Source organism: Pyrgilauda ruficollis, unplaced genomic scaffold, assembly GCF_017590135.1.
Source record: "Pyrgilauda ruficollis isolate IOZ18807 unplaced genomic scaffold, ASM1759013v1 scaffold110, whole genome shotgun sequence".
Classification (NCBI taxonomy): Eukaryota; Metazoa; Chordata; class Aves; order Passeriformes; family Passeridae; genus Pyrgilauda; species Pyrgilauda ruficollis.
Genome location: NW_024509211.1, coordinates 1,057,027 through 1,076,685, shown reverse-complemented (window position 1 = coordinate 1,076,685; position 19,659 = coordinate 1,057,027). Strand labels below are relative to the sequence as shown.

Here is a 19,659-nt window from a genome sequence, read left to right as displayed (position 1 = left end):
GGTGGCACCAGGTTCTTTTAGCAGCTACTCAAGGTTTTCAAAATAGCTTACACTTCGAGCTTTAAGAAGGGCCTTCCAAACCCTTGTTTGGGAGAAGTATCCGAATTATAAAAATCTGAAATAATTTATTATCAAATCCAGAATTGAAATAAAAGCAGGTTTTGTTTTTTTTTTTTTTCTTGCAAAGACAACTGAAGAAAGTAAAAGAATAAAAGCATGCACTCCAAACTTAGAGGTGAAGACAAATATACTTATCTATACAGGCACTGGCAGACGCAATTTAATGGTTACTTGTTGTAACACACACCCCACCCTACAATACATTTTTTCATTCACTAATCACTGAGGTACCAATATTTAAGAATGGAAAAATTCAATATTGAAAAATAAAACCTAAAATTGAAGCCTTTTTTTTTCCTTTTTCTTCTTCTTCCCCAGAAAACTATGGCAATTTTTGTATGAAATGTTAGTATACTTATAGAATTTTACAATCTACATTGGCTTTATTTTGAATTTTCGGGAACCAAAAGCGGCGTTCCCATCCAGGTTTTCTCTGCTAAAACGTTCACTGTGTGGATGTCCTAAAGAGTCAGCAGACTTGCAAATGAATGAACATATCTTGGCTATCACCTGGCACATCTGGCTGGTACCAAAAGGACTCGGAGTCTGAGACAATCGGCTTTAATTCGGAACAAATGCGCCATGCCAAAGTGCAACGAATGTGTGCGACACTCAATGGGACACTGACAGGTTTAAGAGCTGCATGGAAAGTACTAAAAGTCCACCTTGCAAAGCAATTTGGGACAAATTGCATTGCATGCAAAGGACAACTCTGCGCTGCTGGGACGTCGCTTGCTGGCTGGGATGGGGTCTCCTAACGCAGCCACAGTTTCAGACGCAGGGCATCCACTCCATTTAAATAGTATCTGAACAGCCTCTTGTCTCGCACAAAACCAAGGTTTTCATAAAGTTTCAAAGCAGACTTATTTGTGATTTCTGTTTCCAATACAACCTTTAAGGGAGAAAAGAAATAAAAAGAAAGAAAAAAAAGCGTGTCGTGTTAGTCGGCAGTGGCAAGTACACGATTGCTGAACCAATTCCAAAGGTTTATTTAAAGGTATGGTTGTTACCAGTGAATGGAATTAATTTCTTCTTATCTTTACTTAATTAAGCAATATTTCCACATTAAGCATCCATTTCCACATTAAAAAAAAATATATAATATAGCAGTTCATCCACAACTGTAATTGTAAACAACGTTCAAGATTTTAGTTCTTGGCTGTAAACAGTATTTCAGTTCACCACCTCAAAACAAGGGTAAAACACACATCAACAAACAAATCCCAAACATCCTCCCCCAAAACCCAAGCTACCAAACAGGTTAGGGTCCAGAACATATTTTGAGTGAGTAACTGAACTTCTACATGTCACAAGAACTTGGCACTTGAGGATTAAATGATTTAATATCTTTGACCCCTGACTCCTTGGAGTTACATGTAGATAAAAGCTTTGACACCAGCTGTGGAACCCAACATTTGCAGTGAATATCTGTGCTCAGCACAAGAATCACAGAGTGCTCTGGGTTGGAAGGCACCTTCAAGATCATCCAGTTCCAACTCCCTGCCATGGACAGGGACACCTTCCACTATCCCAGGTTGCTCCAAGCCTGATCCAACTTGGTACCAGCAAATACCCTAAACCCAAATCACAGTGCACACCAGAAGGACAAGCAGAGTTTTCCATATTTTTTCCCCCTCTGTTGGTAAGATCTCAGTTGCAGAAAGACCTGCCAGAAGTAACTCAGACCAAACCCAAGTCCAACTGTAGCCCAAATAAAGACTCAAAATTGTCTCAGAACTCTCAAGCACAGGCAAAAAACTACACTGGCCTTAACAAGCCAACTTCACAAAACTTCAGAATTTTGCAGAGTTGTTTCTCTCTCTCTTTTCTCCACATGCACTGAACAGAGTTCTGCCATAACTGACAAGCCCTGCATCGCCTCCATGCAATAAAAACTAACTCTGCCTCTTGACTGGTGTCCAACTCAATAATTTAAGGTTCTGCTGTTAGCAAGAACAGAGACTGAACTAAAAAAGCCTGGGCTCCATACACCCCTGGCAGTGAACACCCACATATTAAACTGGAGCTGATGGTCACTGTAGAAAGACCATAGAATGAAAACAGAGGACCAAATATCAGCCTGGATTTGTAAAGCAGTTACAGTCCATCTACTTTATGGCTTCTGTGGCCTCCCTCCCTTCAGGCACACATTCCCACTTCCTTTCCCCCTGGCCTCTCCTGCCAGCTCTCAAGGCTTGTCCCTGAGCTCCTTCCAAAGCCACCTGGAAGAAAACCTTTCCCTTTTCTCTCCACAGGGTTTGTTTTCTGCAGTCTGAGGAGCGGCTAGGCCAGTGTGAAAGGAGGAGGCAGCCAGTGGTTAGAGTGGCCTGAAACTTGAGTCAAATATATACATTAAAAGTATTTTAAAATCTTATTGGACACCTCCAGTCTAACCTCTGGCTGCCACATTCCAATGGGCAATTCCACCTGTGTTTCTCAGTGTAAGCATGTTGAAAGAACAATAAAGCTGGGGATAACAACCCAGTGAAGAATATGAGACTTGGAAACAGTTAGTTTTACAAAAAGGAACTAAGAGTCACACATTGAAATATTAATCATCAGAGTTCTTAAATTACAGCAGGGCAGTGCTGCAGCTGAACACTTAAGACAACCTAATTCAATTCTTAGTTTTGTGACAAGAATGAGAGATTGAATTTCTCTGTTTGGCACTTCCCAGAACATTACTAGCAAGTCCTGTGGGCTGATGGAGTACTCCTAACATCCTTCATCCATTAAAATGGGTAACTATCCGTCTGTAAGAAATTATGGGAGCACCATCATTTTGCTGGAGAAGGCTATTTTCTACACATTGTACAACTCCCTAATTCCAATTTAAACAAAACATTGACGCCAAAGAAGGAATCTGACCTGTGCAGAGGATTATTTATTTGAACTCTCAGCTACCAAGGGCATTCACTCTCTCTAAGGTTCAGTAACCTGGCAGAGTGATGTAACAACTCTCTATTCAACTGCAAGCACCAACACCTGCCAATGCTAAAACACTTCCAGCACTGCAGGTGATTGAGCTGAAGGGAGTGGTTAAATGTTGAAATACAGGTTTGTTGGAATCCCACTACCTGAGTGAATGCTCATCTTGAAAGCAAATGCAAGAGATTTGCTCTGGTATTTCTAAGGAAGTCTCAGCACAATGAAAAGTAATTCCCTGATCTCAACATACTGCAGCAGAAGACATGTTCCTGTTATCTGAAAAGGAAACACAGGCATATTTTATTCAGATTTCATTAGCTTCCTTTGGTGAAGAATGCATCTCTTCCTGTGTGAGCTTTTCAATCAAGCTCCAAACCTTCAATTGTTACATTTATTTCTGCTCTTGTGGTCGATTTTGTTGTGCACATATGCCTGTTAAATCCTCTGATAACACAGCAACACCCCCCCCGAAGGGCAGCAAAGCTCTGATTAGATTTAACAGCGTTTTCTGCTCAAGTTGCAACTTTCTGAAGGTTGTGACATTCTCTTTTATCTTAAATTTCATAAACCAAAAATTTTAGCTCAACTCTAACATTAACTGGGTTTAGAAGCAAAAAGATTTCTATATTAAGAGTGGAGTGCAATATTCCTTGTTGCTACATTTTCACACCTTTAATTTATTCCTGAACTGAAGCCAACTGGAGTGGTCAAGCCTTCTTGCTTCTTCAGCTCAAACTCTGGAAGGAACTCAAGTTTAAAACCCAAGTCATGGAATGGATACAGCCAAATCAAATGAAGAAAGTTGTCTCAGCACTCACAGAGGAGGTTGCTATTCTTACTTTCAAGTCTGACAGATCATCAGACTCAAGAGAGGTTGTCCAATGTCCTTAATCAATTTAACTGCCTCAACTTTCAAAGACAGGCACTACCCAAAATTTAAAGTTCGTACTTTTTATGTTTTGTAGATTAAGGAGAAACTAAAAATATCAGTAATGTAATGATTTCAAATAGGATTCCATAAAAATACACATTTCATTTTTACTAGTGTGGTGCTGAATTGAAATGACACACCTACTAGTGTGGTCAAAATCCCCACTCTAAATCACCCTGAAGTTCCAATGGGAAGTACCAGGAGAATCTGTGGTTCCCTTTCATGTTCTACATTTTTTATTTAGAAAAGGTCTTTGAAGTCCAACTTACTGGAGTCTGATTTTCATTATTCACCATTAGTTACCGATCCATTCACTTCATATTACTGAAATACTATATTATTTATAATGTATATTATATATATTATTTATAATATATATTATATTTCATTTATAATATATATTATAAATGTTACTGTATCTATATATATATATACATATAATGGATGCAGATTCCTCAGTCATTTGTTACAGATGGAAAACCTGCATATGAACAACTCCTCCTTTCTACTTGTAATTAAGGGATGTAACAGTTCCACAGGATGGTCTTCAGCTGTGGAGGTTTGGGAAACTACTTGCCAGCAAAAACAGTACAAAAAGCAGCCAGACACCCACCTTGCTGCAGTCAGCACATGCTTTTCTTTTTTAAACTGGAAGAAAAATACTTCCAAAACTTTGGAGCTGAAAGTAGAACTATTCACCTTCACCTGATTTATTTCCATAGTTCCCCTTTTCTATGCAACCAGCCCAGAGTTATCCTAAATCACTGTGATCCACCGGAAACTCAGCCCAGTACAGTTCACTACCCCAAATATCAGAATTCATGAACATCAAATACTTGAGAAAGTCACAAAGGTAAAAAAAAAAAAAACCCCACAAATCAGAGATGCCTAAGTTTTGTAATGTTATATGCAGACAGTCCAGCTGGAAGCTGCTGTGTGAGTGCTTTCTCCAGGCCTGAAGGTTATTTCTGGTTCAAGCACCCACCCCCAACAGCAGATCACTTCCCTGGTTTCTATTCTAATGTAGGCCATGGCCAGCTCCATGGCCAGCTCCTCCCCTGCACACAGATTCCATTCCAGTCAATTCACCTCCTCACTCACTCACTCCACAGCTTTCCCAGGGAAAATCTTCCACACCCCTGAGGAAGACTCTGCCTCTCAGGCAAGGTGCTGACCATTGTAAACCACTCATTCCATAGGCCTGCCTTGGTTTATTCCTACTAAAACAGCCCACAGGGGAAAAAAATGTCCTTAAACACCAGAACATTGCAGCAGGCTTTGAAATGCCACCTATCAGCTGTGATTTGTCAAGATTTTCATCTGTGGTGTTGTATAAATCCTTTGTTTTTCAGGACTCAGTGCTGGTACCTCCAAAGCCAAATCTGTGATACTTTGAAAAGCAACACACTGAGTGAGGCATTTATCAGATTATATGCCACAAATTATTAAAATTAAGTCTATTTACTGCATCTATTCCGTAATTAGATTGAAGGGAAGAGTTTCCAAGCAGCCTTTGGAAATTTTTCACAACACCCACAGCTGCATATTCATGTTTTTAATCCTATTCCAAGCAAGTTTCAGAAAATAGCATTTTGTTTTTAATTGCACTCCATCTTATCTCAAAAAGCAGTATCTTTTTATTTTCATCAGGATTCTGATTTCATTAAAAGATGTAGAAAAATGCCTTAAAACCTGCAGGGATGATTATTTCTACGCCTCACACAGACAAATTATTGTGATGCACTACTTTGTGTTTGATGAGCTTTAAGCATCAATTAATCAGAAACTGATCTCCTGACAACTGTTGTGAAAACTGGTGAGACCCAAGAGTTGGGCAGAGCTTTTCATGGGTGCCTAGTTAGATTTTTCAGATTCTGATCTGACTGAAAGCTCAGCACTCCATCATGTAGTACAAGTAACAAACATCCTTATTTTGCACCATTTTGGGTATGTGGAAGAAGCCTACTTGGTGGCAAAGGAAAAAAAAAACCAAAAACCATGAGAACATTGGCTGCTTGGTTGTGGATAACCTATGTTAAAGAAAAACATAAATAAGTGTGGGTATGCCTCAGCTGATGGTGCAGAAAAATAATCAGTAAAATTCTGCTTGTATTCCATGCTCCCTAAAGGGCTCCCACTTTAAAATTTAGTGCCAGCACAAGACTCAGCTGGTGCAAAAACTCCCAAAAAGCAGAGGATGAGTTTGGAATAATCATTCTAGAAACAGCAGTTCCAAAACCATGGCTGCCCCCATCCAGCACACAATTCAAGGAGTCTGAATTACAGTGCCTTTGAATAAAGGGAATCTGAGAAATGCCCTCTGCCCCTGGTCCAAAGCATTTATACAGCACCAGAGAGGAAAATCTGTGACTAAGACTTAATGAGACCTCACTGCAGACCTGCAACCCTTAACCACATTTATTTCATGTTTATGGAGATTAAAAAAACAGCAAAAAGGGATCTTGGATTAATGTAACAGTGGTAGAGGAAAAAGACAGACACAGAAGAGGTTACTGTTAGAGGTCACCTGTTAGATAGTCCAATCTAGAAATGAATTTACATGAGTAGCACACAGACATTCAGAAATTATACAGTAATTACTGCAACTCAGAGCTTGAGTAGAAACATCCAGTTCTAGTCCTGACTCTCTAATAACAGTGGGTAATTCACTTCCCTTCTCTGCATCTCACTTCTGCAGCTGTGGTGTGAACACTGTAACCCTGATCCTCAAGTATTTTGCAATTCTTTGAAAATCTTGACTAGTCTAGAAATGGGAAATCAACCCAAAACCATAGTGGAAAGCAATGGGGAAAACAAACCAACCAACCTCTTGTTCATTAGTTCAGTGTAGACAAGTAGTAAAAGAGATTAGAGGAAAGCATTTTAGCAACCAGGATAGAAGCAAGAAGCCAAAATAAAGAACTTAAAAGCATTACAGACTGCACTGTACTGCCCAACTACAACATAAATCAGAAGGTGAGGGGGAAGAAGACAGCAGCAAGCAGAGGCATGAAGGGATCTGAGAGGAAGAATAAATCTCCCAATGAATGAAGCCAGAGCACAGGCAGGGATGCTGCAGGAAGAGAAACACAACAAGTGGAAAAATAAACTGGAGTGTGTGCCAAAAGTGCTGTGACACCAATTGTAGCTTTGCATAAGAAACTTCCCCACGGGGCAGTGGGACAATGGAGGGAGCAGTGGGACAATGCAGGGAGCAGCTGAAGTGAGATAACAGAGAGATCAAAGGCTCATTAACTGTGACACTGAAATGACAGTGCTCACACATCAGGAACAACTGCACTGTGCCAAGGAGCTGGAAGTTAAAGGGACAGATAACCCGGTTAAGGAGGATGGATGGATGGATGGATGGATGGATGGAGGAAGAGTTCCTCACAAGTTAAACAAGGCATATAACAACAGAGTTGCTTTAGGTATATATTTATATTCAAAAAAAAAAAAAAAAAAAAAAAAAAAAAAAAAAAGCAGCAGGAATTGTAATCTGGTGAAAGAGTAACAACTTGTAGGGCAGGGAAGTTTGCCAGTGCTTCAGTCACTCTCCCTGCATGTCTGTGTTGCTGTGCTAAACCCACTGCAGCCCTGCCCTGTGCAGTGTCAGAACAGCCTGATGAGTGGCTGTGATAAATCCACATTCTGCAGCAGCACAGCACACACTGTTCTGTGCCTGGCTGTACTCTGAAGGGCCACACAGGACACGCTCATCCCACTGCTCAGCTGCACCTCAAATGGGGCCCTCGCAGGAAAATGGGACTGAGTGAAGGCTGAGGCAGCTTCACAATGTAAATTGCTGAATTTCAGCACTTAGGACAAATTTAGAAAGTTCATCTCCTATTTGTGCCATACTTATTTTTTGGGGTTGTTTCCCCTTTTAATATAAAGGAGCTTCTTACCAACTTATTTCCCACCTAAAAAAAGTCCTGTAGAAGAAAAACCAGTGAAATGAATCCACATACAACAGAGTGCAAACCATTTACATTATGAAAGTTTTGATTATAAAATCTTACCTCATCACAATCTCCTTCAACCATAGCATAAATAGCTTTCTTAACCAAGTTTGTACCTGAAACACAGATTTCAGTAAGTGTCAGAGTTGCAGTGCAAAACAAAAATGCCAGTTTATATATGACTAATGTGTGCTACCTACATGACATGACACCTGGGGAAAGCAGGGAGGAAAGAAAAACAAGGAGTTGCAGTCAAGCTGCAGTCTCAAGTTTGAACACTAAAATAATCTGTGAAGTTATCCAGAGACTCAGCTCAAGTGCAAGATTCTTGTAACACAAGGATATTAGAAACTGGCTGCTCTGCTCAACATGGTGTTAAATATAGCTTTCCAAGATGTGATTCATTCCTTTTAGTTGCATTTGAAGTCAAAATCTGCTGGCATGTGCTTGAAGGACATTCATCTTCCATGGGAATTTCCTCTTACTAAAACAAATACTTGTATTAGTAACAGAACTTATGAAACCACTGTTTTTATGGCTCACTACCATTTGGGTTTGCTAGTATCTAATAATATTCTTGAAGCCCATCCCTTCCCCTAAGTCAAGCATTAGTTTAATTTTGAAATAATTATTTTTCATCTATTTCACCACGGTTCTACAAATGTAATATCCCTACCTGTCTGTAGAATTGAGGTGAAATTGAAAGTTGATTTCAAATTTTTTAGTGGAAAAAACTGCTGCTCAGTGAAATTGCATAAATCTCACTTCCATAAGAAGGCTATGGAAAAGTAAAAACAACCCCAAGGAATCTACAGAATGTTTTAAAATATTCTCAAAACTTTAATCAATAAAGATTTTCACTGAATGTGATGATAAAACTGTTCTACATTTAATGCAGGTCTCCAGACTAAGAGCACACTTTGAGAAACAGCAAGGTGGCAAACGTAGGAAAAAAGTCAACATATATAATGCTACAGTAAGCAAGGCTTTAAAGACAAATTCCATGTATGTATTTCTAATTTAACAAACTGACTAAAGTGAGGGAGAAGTCTTGCAGTGATCTTCATAATAACAGCATTAGCTCTTATTTACTTCTGAATCCAAGCACCTGCAATTAAATTATGGCAGACTCCTTCATGACTCAGCTAAAAGGAAAGGAGAGACAGTGATTCCTCAGTATCCTCTTCCTCTGCTCCACTACAGAAACCAACAATGGCTTTTGAATTGCACTGGGGAAAGAAAAAAATCTGCACATGCTTGAACAGTTGTGGTAATGTGTTTTTTTGGAGGGTTTTTTCTGGAAGAAAGCAAACACAATGATACATTCTGCAATGGATCACTGTATTTTTTGATTGCAAGTAATTTCTGTCTTTAATCACAGAAGCATGAGCTGTTCAGTGTGGATGAGTGGTGAAGCACAGTTCTAAGCTTTGGAGCTGACGTCTACATTTAGTTAAAAAAAAACCTTACACAATGTAATTTCACAATAACCAGCATGAAAAAATTAAGTTCCATAAGAACAGATATTTAATTAAGCCAACTTGGCTAACTGGAGTTAGAATGAAAATCCCTTCACCAGGGCAAAACTGATTAATGAGAAAGGGCAAACTCCCTGCCAAGAGTGATTTCTTTACCACGTACCTTCCCAACAAAACAGATCTCCATTTCAATCATTCAAGTAACAGTACACAGCTATTTTTCTTCCCTGATTAATACAATAATGAGCTCCATACATTCTCCCTGATGGGTAATATATGCATAATTTATAGGGGGAAGTCAGGAAATAAGTTCACTGTAAAAAAGGAGCCTGAACACAACATGGAAATACAGTGATGAGGGCACACATAAAACCACAAAGCAGTTCCCACTGTTATTTGGCAGTGGTAGAGGCAGAGGTAAGGGGCTGCTGCCTGCCTTTCTTTTTACCCTTATCAGATCCCAGGTGTGAACCTCACAGGGCATTTCAGGTTATTTTAACAAAATCAGAAAAGCCACTGGGGAGCTCGTGTGGTTGAGTAAGGCGAGGATGACACACAAAGCACCACATCCTGAAGTTCAGTTCAGCTTAAATCTTTATGACAGCTACAGTTATCCCAGCCAGAGAGGATTTAAAGAAGAAAGAAGAAAAAAGGCTATTCTTACCAATTCCTTTTCTTCTGTATTTGGAATCCACTGCTAACATGGCTATATAACCTCTGCGGAACATCTTTTTGTGCATATCCAGCTTGCAGACGATGGCACCTACACACTCCTCACCTACCATGGCCTTAAAGACAAACATACACGGATGGAATTCTCAGTTTGGGATCCACAGTGCTACCAAAAGCAGTAAACCACTTCATTTTTCACGTGAAAGAGCCACACAGAATTTGTTAAAGCTATGAAAAGGTAACGACGTAAATTTGAAAAGTGTTCCAAAAGTATTACTATGATTAAAAGACTTAATTGCTTTATTACCTTCCAATAAAGTTCCAGGAAAATTAACAACCAATGAATTACTCCTGGAGAGAACCACATTATCATTTCACAAAGTCTACAGGCAAGAACACGTGTGATTAAAAAGGGAAAATAAATAAATAAAAGGGAAAATAAATAAAATAAAAGACCAGGTTAAGGCATAAATTATCCTTTCATATGGGTTTCTACAGAGGAAAAATGTCCACTCCTGTTTTATAGTGCTCTGAATTTTCCTGTATAAGGGCTGTGCTAGATAACATGCTTAATTTTTGTCTGGTTTTAATGTCAAGGCCACAAAGGATCAGAGAAAAGTGTTGCTGCATTTAATCTTCAGACACTCGTTTTCAGTCATATGACACCCAGAGAACAAACAAAAAAGCACAGTTAATTTCACACATTTTAACTATTGGGGGATTTTGTTTGTCAAGAGCTATGCACTGGCAGTTAATCCCAGTGGCATTGTCACAGTAACCGTGGTCAAGGAGATGTAGGCATCCTGAAATATTAACAAGAAAAACCCCAAAAAGGAAAGGACCCAACTCCTCCTCAAACACTCAGCAAACCACTTGCACACCCACTGTGTTCACCAAAATTTTATCATGAGAGAAAGGAAAACTAAGTCATGTTAACTGAAGGATTAGGCAGCACAAGGGATTAATGACATTATAACCTGCAGCAGTAAAACTGAGTAATGCTGCAGAATGGGACAGCATCCAAAGGGAAAACAAATTCCTGTGCACTCAGGAAAGATGGGCAGAGATAAAAAGAAACTCATAACTTTACATATGGCTGTGTGAGTGGATCCACAGCCTTTGACAGACCTGCAGGGAGGACCAGCCTTGGGCTCAAGTGCAGCAGCTAAACCAGGACTACAGCACATGATTGGCACAAGCATGTGCTGCCACAAGAGCTGTAGATAATCCAAATTTACAACTCTAAGACATGTCAAATGAAAAGGACTTGCTAGAGCCAGCACTGCCAGGCCTCAGAGCAGCCACCTGTGAAGCCAGAGCTCACTGCTCCAAAGCCTGTGGTATAAACTCAACCACCTGAACCCTCGTGCACAGCTTGGAGGCTGAAGCTCCATGGACAGGAGATTCCTTCCTGCAGGTCATACTGCAGGCACAGTCTCTTCACCCCAAAAAGAATCAAGTCTTTGAGCATCTCCACCTGGATGTGGGTTATTAACCAAGTCAGCTGTCAACCAGGAGCTGCAGCAAAGGTGAAATGAAGCAGCCAAAAAAAGTATAAGCTGCAGTATCAAAGCCCTATGATACAGCATGATTATAACCCCATTTCTAATGTAGCTGAAGCAAATATAACTATTGCTAAGTTTTTATTTGGCAGGAAAACACATTTCAGCAGTATCCAAGAACAACCCTGAACAATCTAACGAGTGGTTTTTAAAATAACAAACAAAATCTCCAGCATGATCTAACTGGACTGAAACACAGAGCCTCTAAGCAGTCTTTTATTTGTTCCAAAACACAGGTTATTGCACAGAAAAGAGGAGCTGTGCCCATACTCAAACAGTGCATGCAAAGTTTCAGCTCAAGGCAAGTTCTGTATCTCGGCTCAGACCTGAGAAAAGCAGGGAGTTAAATAAAGAGTATCATCAGACAAACTGCTCAGAACATTGCTATAATTATGCAGAGTACCTAGATGTAATCTTATACCTCACTGAAAAAAAAAAAAAAAAAGCACACCACAAACTAGCATGTTATAATGTTATAGTTGTGCTTTGCCCTGGAGTGAACACGTGCAAACTGTTGATCCAAACAGTTATGTGGACAATTTTTAGGATATATTTATATATATTTATTTTTTTTCCATGCTTCAGGAGTAGTGGCAATCTAGACACTTCACATCTGAGCTCTTTCTTCATACCTTGACCTCTTTCCAGGGCACTTTTCTGAAAAGTTATATTCATGAATCATATATTTAAAATGCTAAATGAACAGCAAAGAATTTTGTTTCAGTGATCAAAGAAGCAAATACCCACTGGTTTTACCACTGCTGCCAGAGAGCTGAATAAAGAATGACTCTGTTACCAGTTCTCCAAACCCTTAAATCTACTTCTCTGTCTTAAGGCAGGTAAGTCTGGCAGTGAATCTACAGCTGTTCCATTCACAAAGGGAGTGCTGCATTTCCACCTCATTTAGAGGGATTTTTGTTGCCTTTCCTCTCCTTTCTCCTTCTTTTCAACCTTATCTAAAGCTAGAAATGAACCTGAACAAAAATGATGCAAAACTTTGCAACTTAATTTCCTGGAGAAGGTTAAACTGTGCGAATAAAAAAAAAAAAAAAACCCAGACTGAAATAGGGAGAGTTGTGAGGAGGGAAGAAAAGTAGCTCCCACACAACATCATTTAGGAAAAGATAACCATGGGCCAAATTTTCCTTTCAGGTATGCAAGAGTACTTCTAAACATGCAATTTTCTACAAACAGAATTCAGCCTAAGTCAGTATTATATATTATAAACTCCACAGAGTACTGTAAGATTTACTCCAATAGTAGGTTCTTAGTAGCAGGATTAACATACATGAATCCAAATCCAATATTTGCATCATCTTTGTTCCTATGAATAAGTTTAAATGCTTAAAACAAACAGATTTTAATATACTGGAAGAGCTGGTGGAGAAATGTCTGTAAATCAGCAAGAACATTACTTTTCATAGAATTAATCAATTTGTATTAATTTCATTATCAAAGATGGCATTATGTCTGTCAGCCACAGTCTGAGTATGCATTTAATATCCAGATCCTGTGAATTTTGTTTAAAGGAGATGAAAACAGCCAACTAGCCCCAAAAGGGAAATATTTTGCAATTCAAACACAGCAGAACCTGCACTGCTGCACTGCATTTTTCCTTTCACACCTGCACCAAAGTCCATCCCAAAGTATCCCAGGCACAGCTGGGTAGGAGCTGGCTCACATTTAGGGATCGTGTTACCGAGTGCCATTAGAGAATACACTCAGGGTAATGGTTTTAACCTCACTCTGCCACTTCAGCCACAGCTCTTCCCAGTTCCTGGCGAATCCCCACCTCCCTCTGCTTCCCTCCATGAACCTGGACAGCAGCAACTCCCTCCTGTGTGAGGAACAGTCCCTGGAATAGCTGCCCTGGCTGCTGTCACCTGCTCAGGTGCTGCAGGGACTTCAGTGAGAGACTGAAAGTGTGATCACTCCTAAAAACAAACTGGAATACAAAGTTTGCAAATTCTCCTTCAAAACTTCTTCCTACATCTGCCATGAGAACAGGAAGACTTCTCAGACAACCTCCTGACTTTTCTTCCTTTAAGCCCCAGGTCTTCCACAACTGAAGAACAGGGATGATGTCTTACAAGTCTTAATTTCAACACACCAAGACTCTTGAATCAAATCCAATTTCAAAAAATGCAAAGCATTAGTATAAAACAAGACTTAACTGCAGTCATTTAGGATTTACAACACATTTAAAACCACTTACATGGAATTAATAGGTTATTTTTAAACTTGTGAAAGTTTAAATTATAAATGCTGCTATAGCTGGTGGCAAAGTTAAGAACCCAATAAAAGCATAGATTTTCTAGATTTTTCTTAAAAGGCAGCTGAGTGGTACAGTGAATTACAGGAGAGGTTACAACACTCAGCCTTTTATTACATTTTTTCTTATCCAAACTCTGGCACAGAGCAAGGTTTCCTAAGCTCACCTCTCCCACGCTAAAGGATTTTGAAAACAATTTTCTGAAATATTTAATTTATCAGTCTGAAATGAAAGCTTCAGAACTTTAGCACTGCTAAGACTAGAAGCTTCAAAACCACTTTGAAAGAAAGCTACAACGTCGAAAATGCATTTACAATCCATCTGGGGACAAAGATGTAACACTGCTTAAAAATACTTCTCATGAAACACAAGATGCCCCTTGCCCCTTGTCATTCTTTGAGAGAGAAGTGGGTATCATTTGAGGAGAAACTGGGCTGACAGAACTTTTGAGAATAAGTAAAAACCAGGCATTTACTGGGCACCCACACCTAACACACAGGGCAAACCTGCTCTTCTGAAGACAGGCAAAACATGAGTTGAAGCACACAGCTGGAGTTTTACATCCCAGAATGGTTTGGGTTGGAAAAGACCTTAAAGATCATCACATTCCAAACCCCTGCCATGGACAGGGACACCTTCCACTGGAAGTTTATGGAGGAAAACGTTATTACCTTGCCACAGTCCAGAGAGTGCTGCAGTGGGACACCTCAGCACTGAGCAGTATTCCCAAGCTGCTACCCCTAAAGTCAGGATAACAGTTATGTGCATAAATTAGCTATTGAATTTAACAGGGTTTTAAGACTTCCAGTATCTCCAGGTCCTTTCATAGTGGAATATCAACTTCTTCTTTGAGTGTGCAGGTAGGAAGTGCTCTGAGCCTGAAAAACTGCTCAGTACTGACCAGTCAGGGTTGGTCTCTGCCTTCCCTCCAGCTGTGCACTCCCACCTCTTCTCTTGTACCAGTGCCTGGGACATCCTACAAGAATAGATTTGGAGCTCTAAACCAACAGAGCAAGACCCTAAAACAGCTAAATACAAACACATTTACAATTATATGCTGGTCAGAGGGGTATCTTTGCTCCCAAAATCACAGCAACACAGGGGCTGGCACAAGGCAGGAAGAGGGAGTTGAAGAGAAAGGGAAAACAAGCACCAGCCTGGGCTGCACCAGCCTTTAGAGCAACTGGGCAGCTTGGGAAGGCCAAACCAAAATTGAGCAAGTTTCAAATCCATGCAGTAAAGTTAATAATGTCCCCAGAAATCAGCTTTGCATTGTCAGAATAGGGAAATGATGGTTTAGAGGTTCATCAAATAACCCACCAGAAAGAGACAAGTGCTGTTTATTTAGGGGAAATACACATCCCATCTTCAATTTCAGTGGTGTCAGTCTTTTCCCCTCACGGGGAGAGGAGGGAGAGGAAAGGAAAGGTGCCATGACAGCACAGGGAAGACAGGTGAATGTGCCCTGGAAGAGTTTTCAAATGGTGATGGTGAAATTCAGCAAAGGAATTGGCTGAACCCTTGCAGATCTTTTTCCAAATACAGTCAAATCACAGGCTAACCCCCTCTTCCCAAAACACTCAAAACCCAGCCAAAACCTGAAAGCAAAAGGGTATGGGGCCACAATGCATTAAATCAAATGATTCTGTGAGATCAGGCACCAAACTTCACGTTCACCATCCTGACACTTGTTGCTAATTGAAATATGCAGTCCCTGACTGAAGATAAATATTTTAAAGTGATTTATTAGAGAGAAGTAGTTCAGGAGTCAATTAACTGCAGGAACAAATTATATTTTATAGATCAGAAAATTTTCAAGACATCCTCTAAGAAACAAACCTCAAAAATATTAAAACCAGTCACAAAAAACCCCAACCTCTCCACACATGAATTTGACTCAGCATGCTGCAAGATCTTCAAATAATTAAGCAGGTAACAATTTGCTGGCTTTAGACATTCACAGCCATATATTATTCTCTACACTTTTATGTACTTTACATTGTTTCACCTTTCTAAAAAAATGGCAAATACATTGAGTTCAAGAAAAGTTTTGTTGATTCTTTAGGGCTATCAAAAAATGAAGCTGTCACTACAAAATAAGCTTTCTTTCCCTTGAATGATATCTTACTCTTTAAATGCACTTATTAGAAATCATCTGTTTTAGTTCTCTGTCAAACAACTTGTCACTGCTCTTCTCACAACAAAATTCTCCACTTATTCCCTCACCAAAAAAACCCATAATGAGAGAAAGTCTAAACAAATGCATTGTGATCTAAGAGTATCCAACATTTCCTTGGCATTTCCAGGGCTACACCTGAAGCTGAAAGGATGGACTTTTGTAGTTCTGGAGTATTTTACTCTCAGTATGAGGTAAATCTGTCACAGGCAGAGCTCAGTGTTTGAACATCACTGTGCTCTGATCAGCATCCTTGTAATAGCAAACATGACTTTGCATCCAACAATGCTCTCCAATATTTTCATATTCTGTTTTGTTCCAGAAGGTCAACATTTTGCTTTGCTCAACTTCCTGTAATCCTACTGTATTCCCTCTGTACAGTTCTGAAAATGCTCCTATGAACCATATCAATCCTACTATAAATTCTAGCAGATCCTAAACCAGGAACATTCAGGAAGTTGAAGGCCAGATGGACTCCATTAGCCTCACCTCTTGTACCCATATTCTATCAAAATCTCAGATCTACCCCTCAACTGGAGGGTGTCCTGGCTCTGGCTAAATCACACCTTTCAGAGGGTTAATTAAAACATCAAGAGACAAGAATTCATCATTTTCTTTAGCAAGGAAGTGCCACAAACTCCCCTAAACGTTCTGTTTTGCAGCTGTGAGTGTTCCTGTGAGTAAATCAAGCACAGCCAAGCTCTTGCTATGCACGTACACTCCTCAGGCCAGCTTCTGCTCACTTTCCTTTACCTGTGGATGCACTGTCATCCTAAAAGCATGCAACTGAGACACAAAAAGTGCCAAACATTTAGGAAGGCAGGGGGGCAGCTAAACCAGCCTTTCAACAGTGCACTGGGAAGAATACAACACTAAATATGCTGTTAGTGCAGGGAGCCAACGAGAGAATTCCTGCATGCTGCGAGCACTCTCACACCTGTAAAAGCAACACAGCTGGACTTGTCCTTGTCAAAGTAAGCTCACAGATCAAAAAGTCTGCTAAACCTTTCACAGTGCCTCTCCACCTATCACTTAACATTCATGTGCCAACCCTGCTTCAGTCAGTTTTAAAACCATTGTGCAAGAATTAGCAAGCAGTTACAAGGCACTAGTGGACTAAGTACTTTCTTTTTGAAATCCAAGCTCAGGAACTGAGACAATCATAAAATGAGCTACCAAAGGTCACAAAAGTCAATGTCAAAACCAAGATTAGAAGCCCTGAATTCCTGGATCCTAGCCCTGTGCTCAAACCCTTTCCCCACCATTTAAAACATGTGTTAACAAATGTAGAACTTCGGGCACGTGCTTTACTTGTACCTGCACGGGTCACAGGGGGACAGGCATTTCCAAAAAACCTTGGCCTTACCCACAAAAAGACTATTAAAAGTATTTCCACAAACGCCAACCCTTCCATCCTCTCCTCCCCAGCCCCAAACCACTCCCAACTCCTGCCCTCCCTGCTCCCTCCGGCACTTACCAAAAAGCAAAGTTGTGGCCAGTTGTGGATAAAATACCTATAAGTGTAAATGGAGTAGGGTTCAGACAGATCTTTGGTGATCAGTCTCATGATATCGGGCATCTGCAGCTCTGACTCATACTGGACGTATCGTATCGTTAGGTCCTCCTCGGGCTGACAGTCCGTTCCCGAGCCTTTCAAACTGCACGCTGCTGCTAAGGACCCGGAGAGTAGCTGCAGGGACTCCTCCTCCTCCTCCCCTCCTTCATCCCCCTCCTCCTGCTCTTCCTCCTCCAAGCCAGTCTCTCCTGCCAGCCCATTGCGGGCTGCAGTCTTAGCAGCAGCAGTCGTGGTTGTGGCAGCAGGCTGGCTCCTGTCCCCTTTAGCCGGGGGAGAAGGAGGAGGAGAGGGTGCAGTCCTTCCCTGGGGAGGGAGGTGGTTGGCGTGGGGGGACGAGCAGGGCGCTGCGCTGGGGGGCGACGGCTGCTGCTGTCCGGAGCCCATTGTTTTGCTGGCTCGCTTGTTCTCCAGCCCCTCGGGGGCCGCCCCTGCCTCCGAGCCGAGGATCTTGCCCTTGAGGGAGGCCCGCAGGTGCCGCAGCTCGGGGCTGATGAGGCCGTTGAGCTGGTGGTTGTGGTGCGGGGGGTGGTGGTGGTGGCGGTGATGGTGGCGGTGCTGCGGGCCCCCCTTGCCGCCGTCGCTGCCTCCTCCTCCTCCTCGCTGCTGCTGCTCCCGTCCGCCCGCGGGTCCCTCCTCTTCCTCCTCCTCTTCGGCCTCCTCGTCCTGGGCGCCGGTGCAGGCGGCGGCGGCGGCGGCATAGGAGGCGGCGGAGGAGGAGGAGGAGGAAGCAGCCCCCCCTCCTCCTCCTCCTCCGGGGAAGGGGGAGAGCGTGTCCCCCTGCGGGGACAGGACGCTGCTAGGCCCCGGCGGTACCTCGGCCATATCCTACGGGAGAGACCGACACAAACTCACCGGGGAGGAGGAGGAGGAGGAGGGCGCCAAACCTTCCGGGGGCGCCGGGAAGGTGGGGGGGAGGCGCGGCGGCCTCACGGGCCGCGCTCGGCGGGGAGCGAAGTGGGGGGGGCGGGAACAAAGGCACGCACGGTGCCCGGGCCGCCCCTCGCCGCCCCGCCGCCCCCTGTGGCGGCTGCCCCGCTCCCCCCGCGGGCGGGGCCGTTCCCGGAGCGCTCGGGGCCCGGGGTCCCCCCGCCGCCGCCACTCACCGCCGCGTCTGGGCAGCTCCCGCTCCGCCGCCGCCAAGCGCGGCCGCCGCGGCCGTAAAACCCGCGGCCAGTTCCTGTCGGCCCTTACGACGCTTCCTCCCTTGGCGGCGGTGCCTGGCGACGGCGGGGCGGGGCCGGAGCCCTCAGACGGGACGCGGGGCGGGGAGCGGGGAGGGGACCGGGACAGGGAACGGGATCGGTGACAGAATCACGGAACCAGCTGGGCTGGAAAAGCCCTCTGAGGTCCTTGAGCCCAGCCGATGGCCGAACACATCCAGTCTTTCACAGGCTCGGAGTGTCCTGAGCTGGCAGGGCCCGCAGGGATCGTGGAGTCCCACGCCCGGCCCTGCACGGGACACGCCGACAATGCCGCCCTGTGCCTGAGAGCGTTCTGAATTCTGTCACGTCTGCGGCTGTGCCCATTCCCTGCTCAGCCTGTTCAGAGCCCAACACCCTCTGGGGGAAGAACCTTTCCTGATATCCAACCTAAACCTGTCGTGCCTCAGCTTCCTGCTGCTCCCTCGGCTGCTGTCACCCCGAGTGACCAGATCAGCCCGTGCCCTGCCTCTCCTGAGGGAGCTTTGGCTGCTCTGAGCTCTGACCTCTGCTCAGCTGCACAGACCAAGTGTCCTCATGAGGCCCCTCAGACCCTTCCCCATCCCTGTGGCCTCCTCTGGATCCCGTGGAACAGCTCCGAGTCTTTTGCTTTCATCACCTCCGGGGATGGTGACTCCAGCACCGCCCTGGGCTGTCCATTCCAATGTCTGATCACCCTTCCCGTGAGGAAATTCTTCCTGACATCCAACCTGACCATCCCCTGGCACATCTTAGAATATGTCCCATTGTCCTGTCTGTTCCCGGGATCCCCCTGGCTGTCCC

At 42.9% G+C, this 19,659-nt stretch overlaps 1 protein-coding gene across 1 annotated transcript; it reads right to left on the bottom strand.

The window, feature by feature from the left end:
• Window positions 1-665: 665 nt before the first annotated feature.
• On the bottom strand, window positions 666-18,908 carry NAA30 (N-alpha-acetyltransferase 30, NatC catalytic subunit). Its single transcript, XM_041476585.1, has 5 exons — window positions 18,781-18,908; window positions 17,579-18,502; window positions 10,084-10,207; window positions 8,002-8,057; window positions 666-1,012 (listed from the first exon to the last, which is right to left on the bottom strand). Exons 2-5 carry the CDS (start codon window positions 18,497-18,499, stop codon window positions 875-877), a joined length of 1,239 nt encoding a protein of 412 aa, XP_041332519.1. The 5' UTR covers window positions 18,500-18,502; window positions 18,781-18,908; the 3' UTR covers window positions 666-874.
• Window positions 18,909-19,659: the final 751 nt, after the last annotated feature.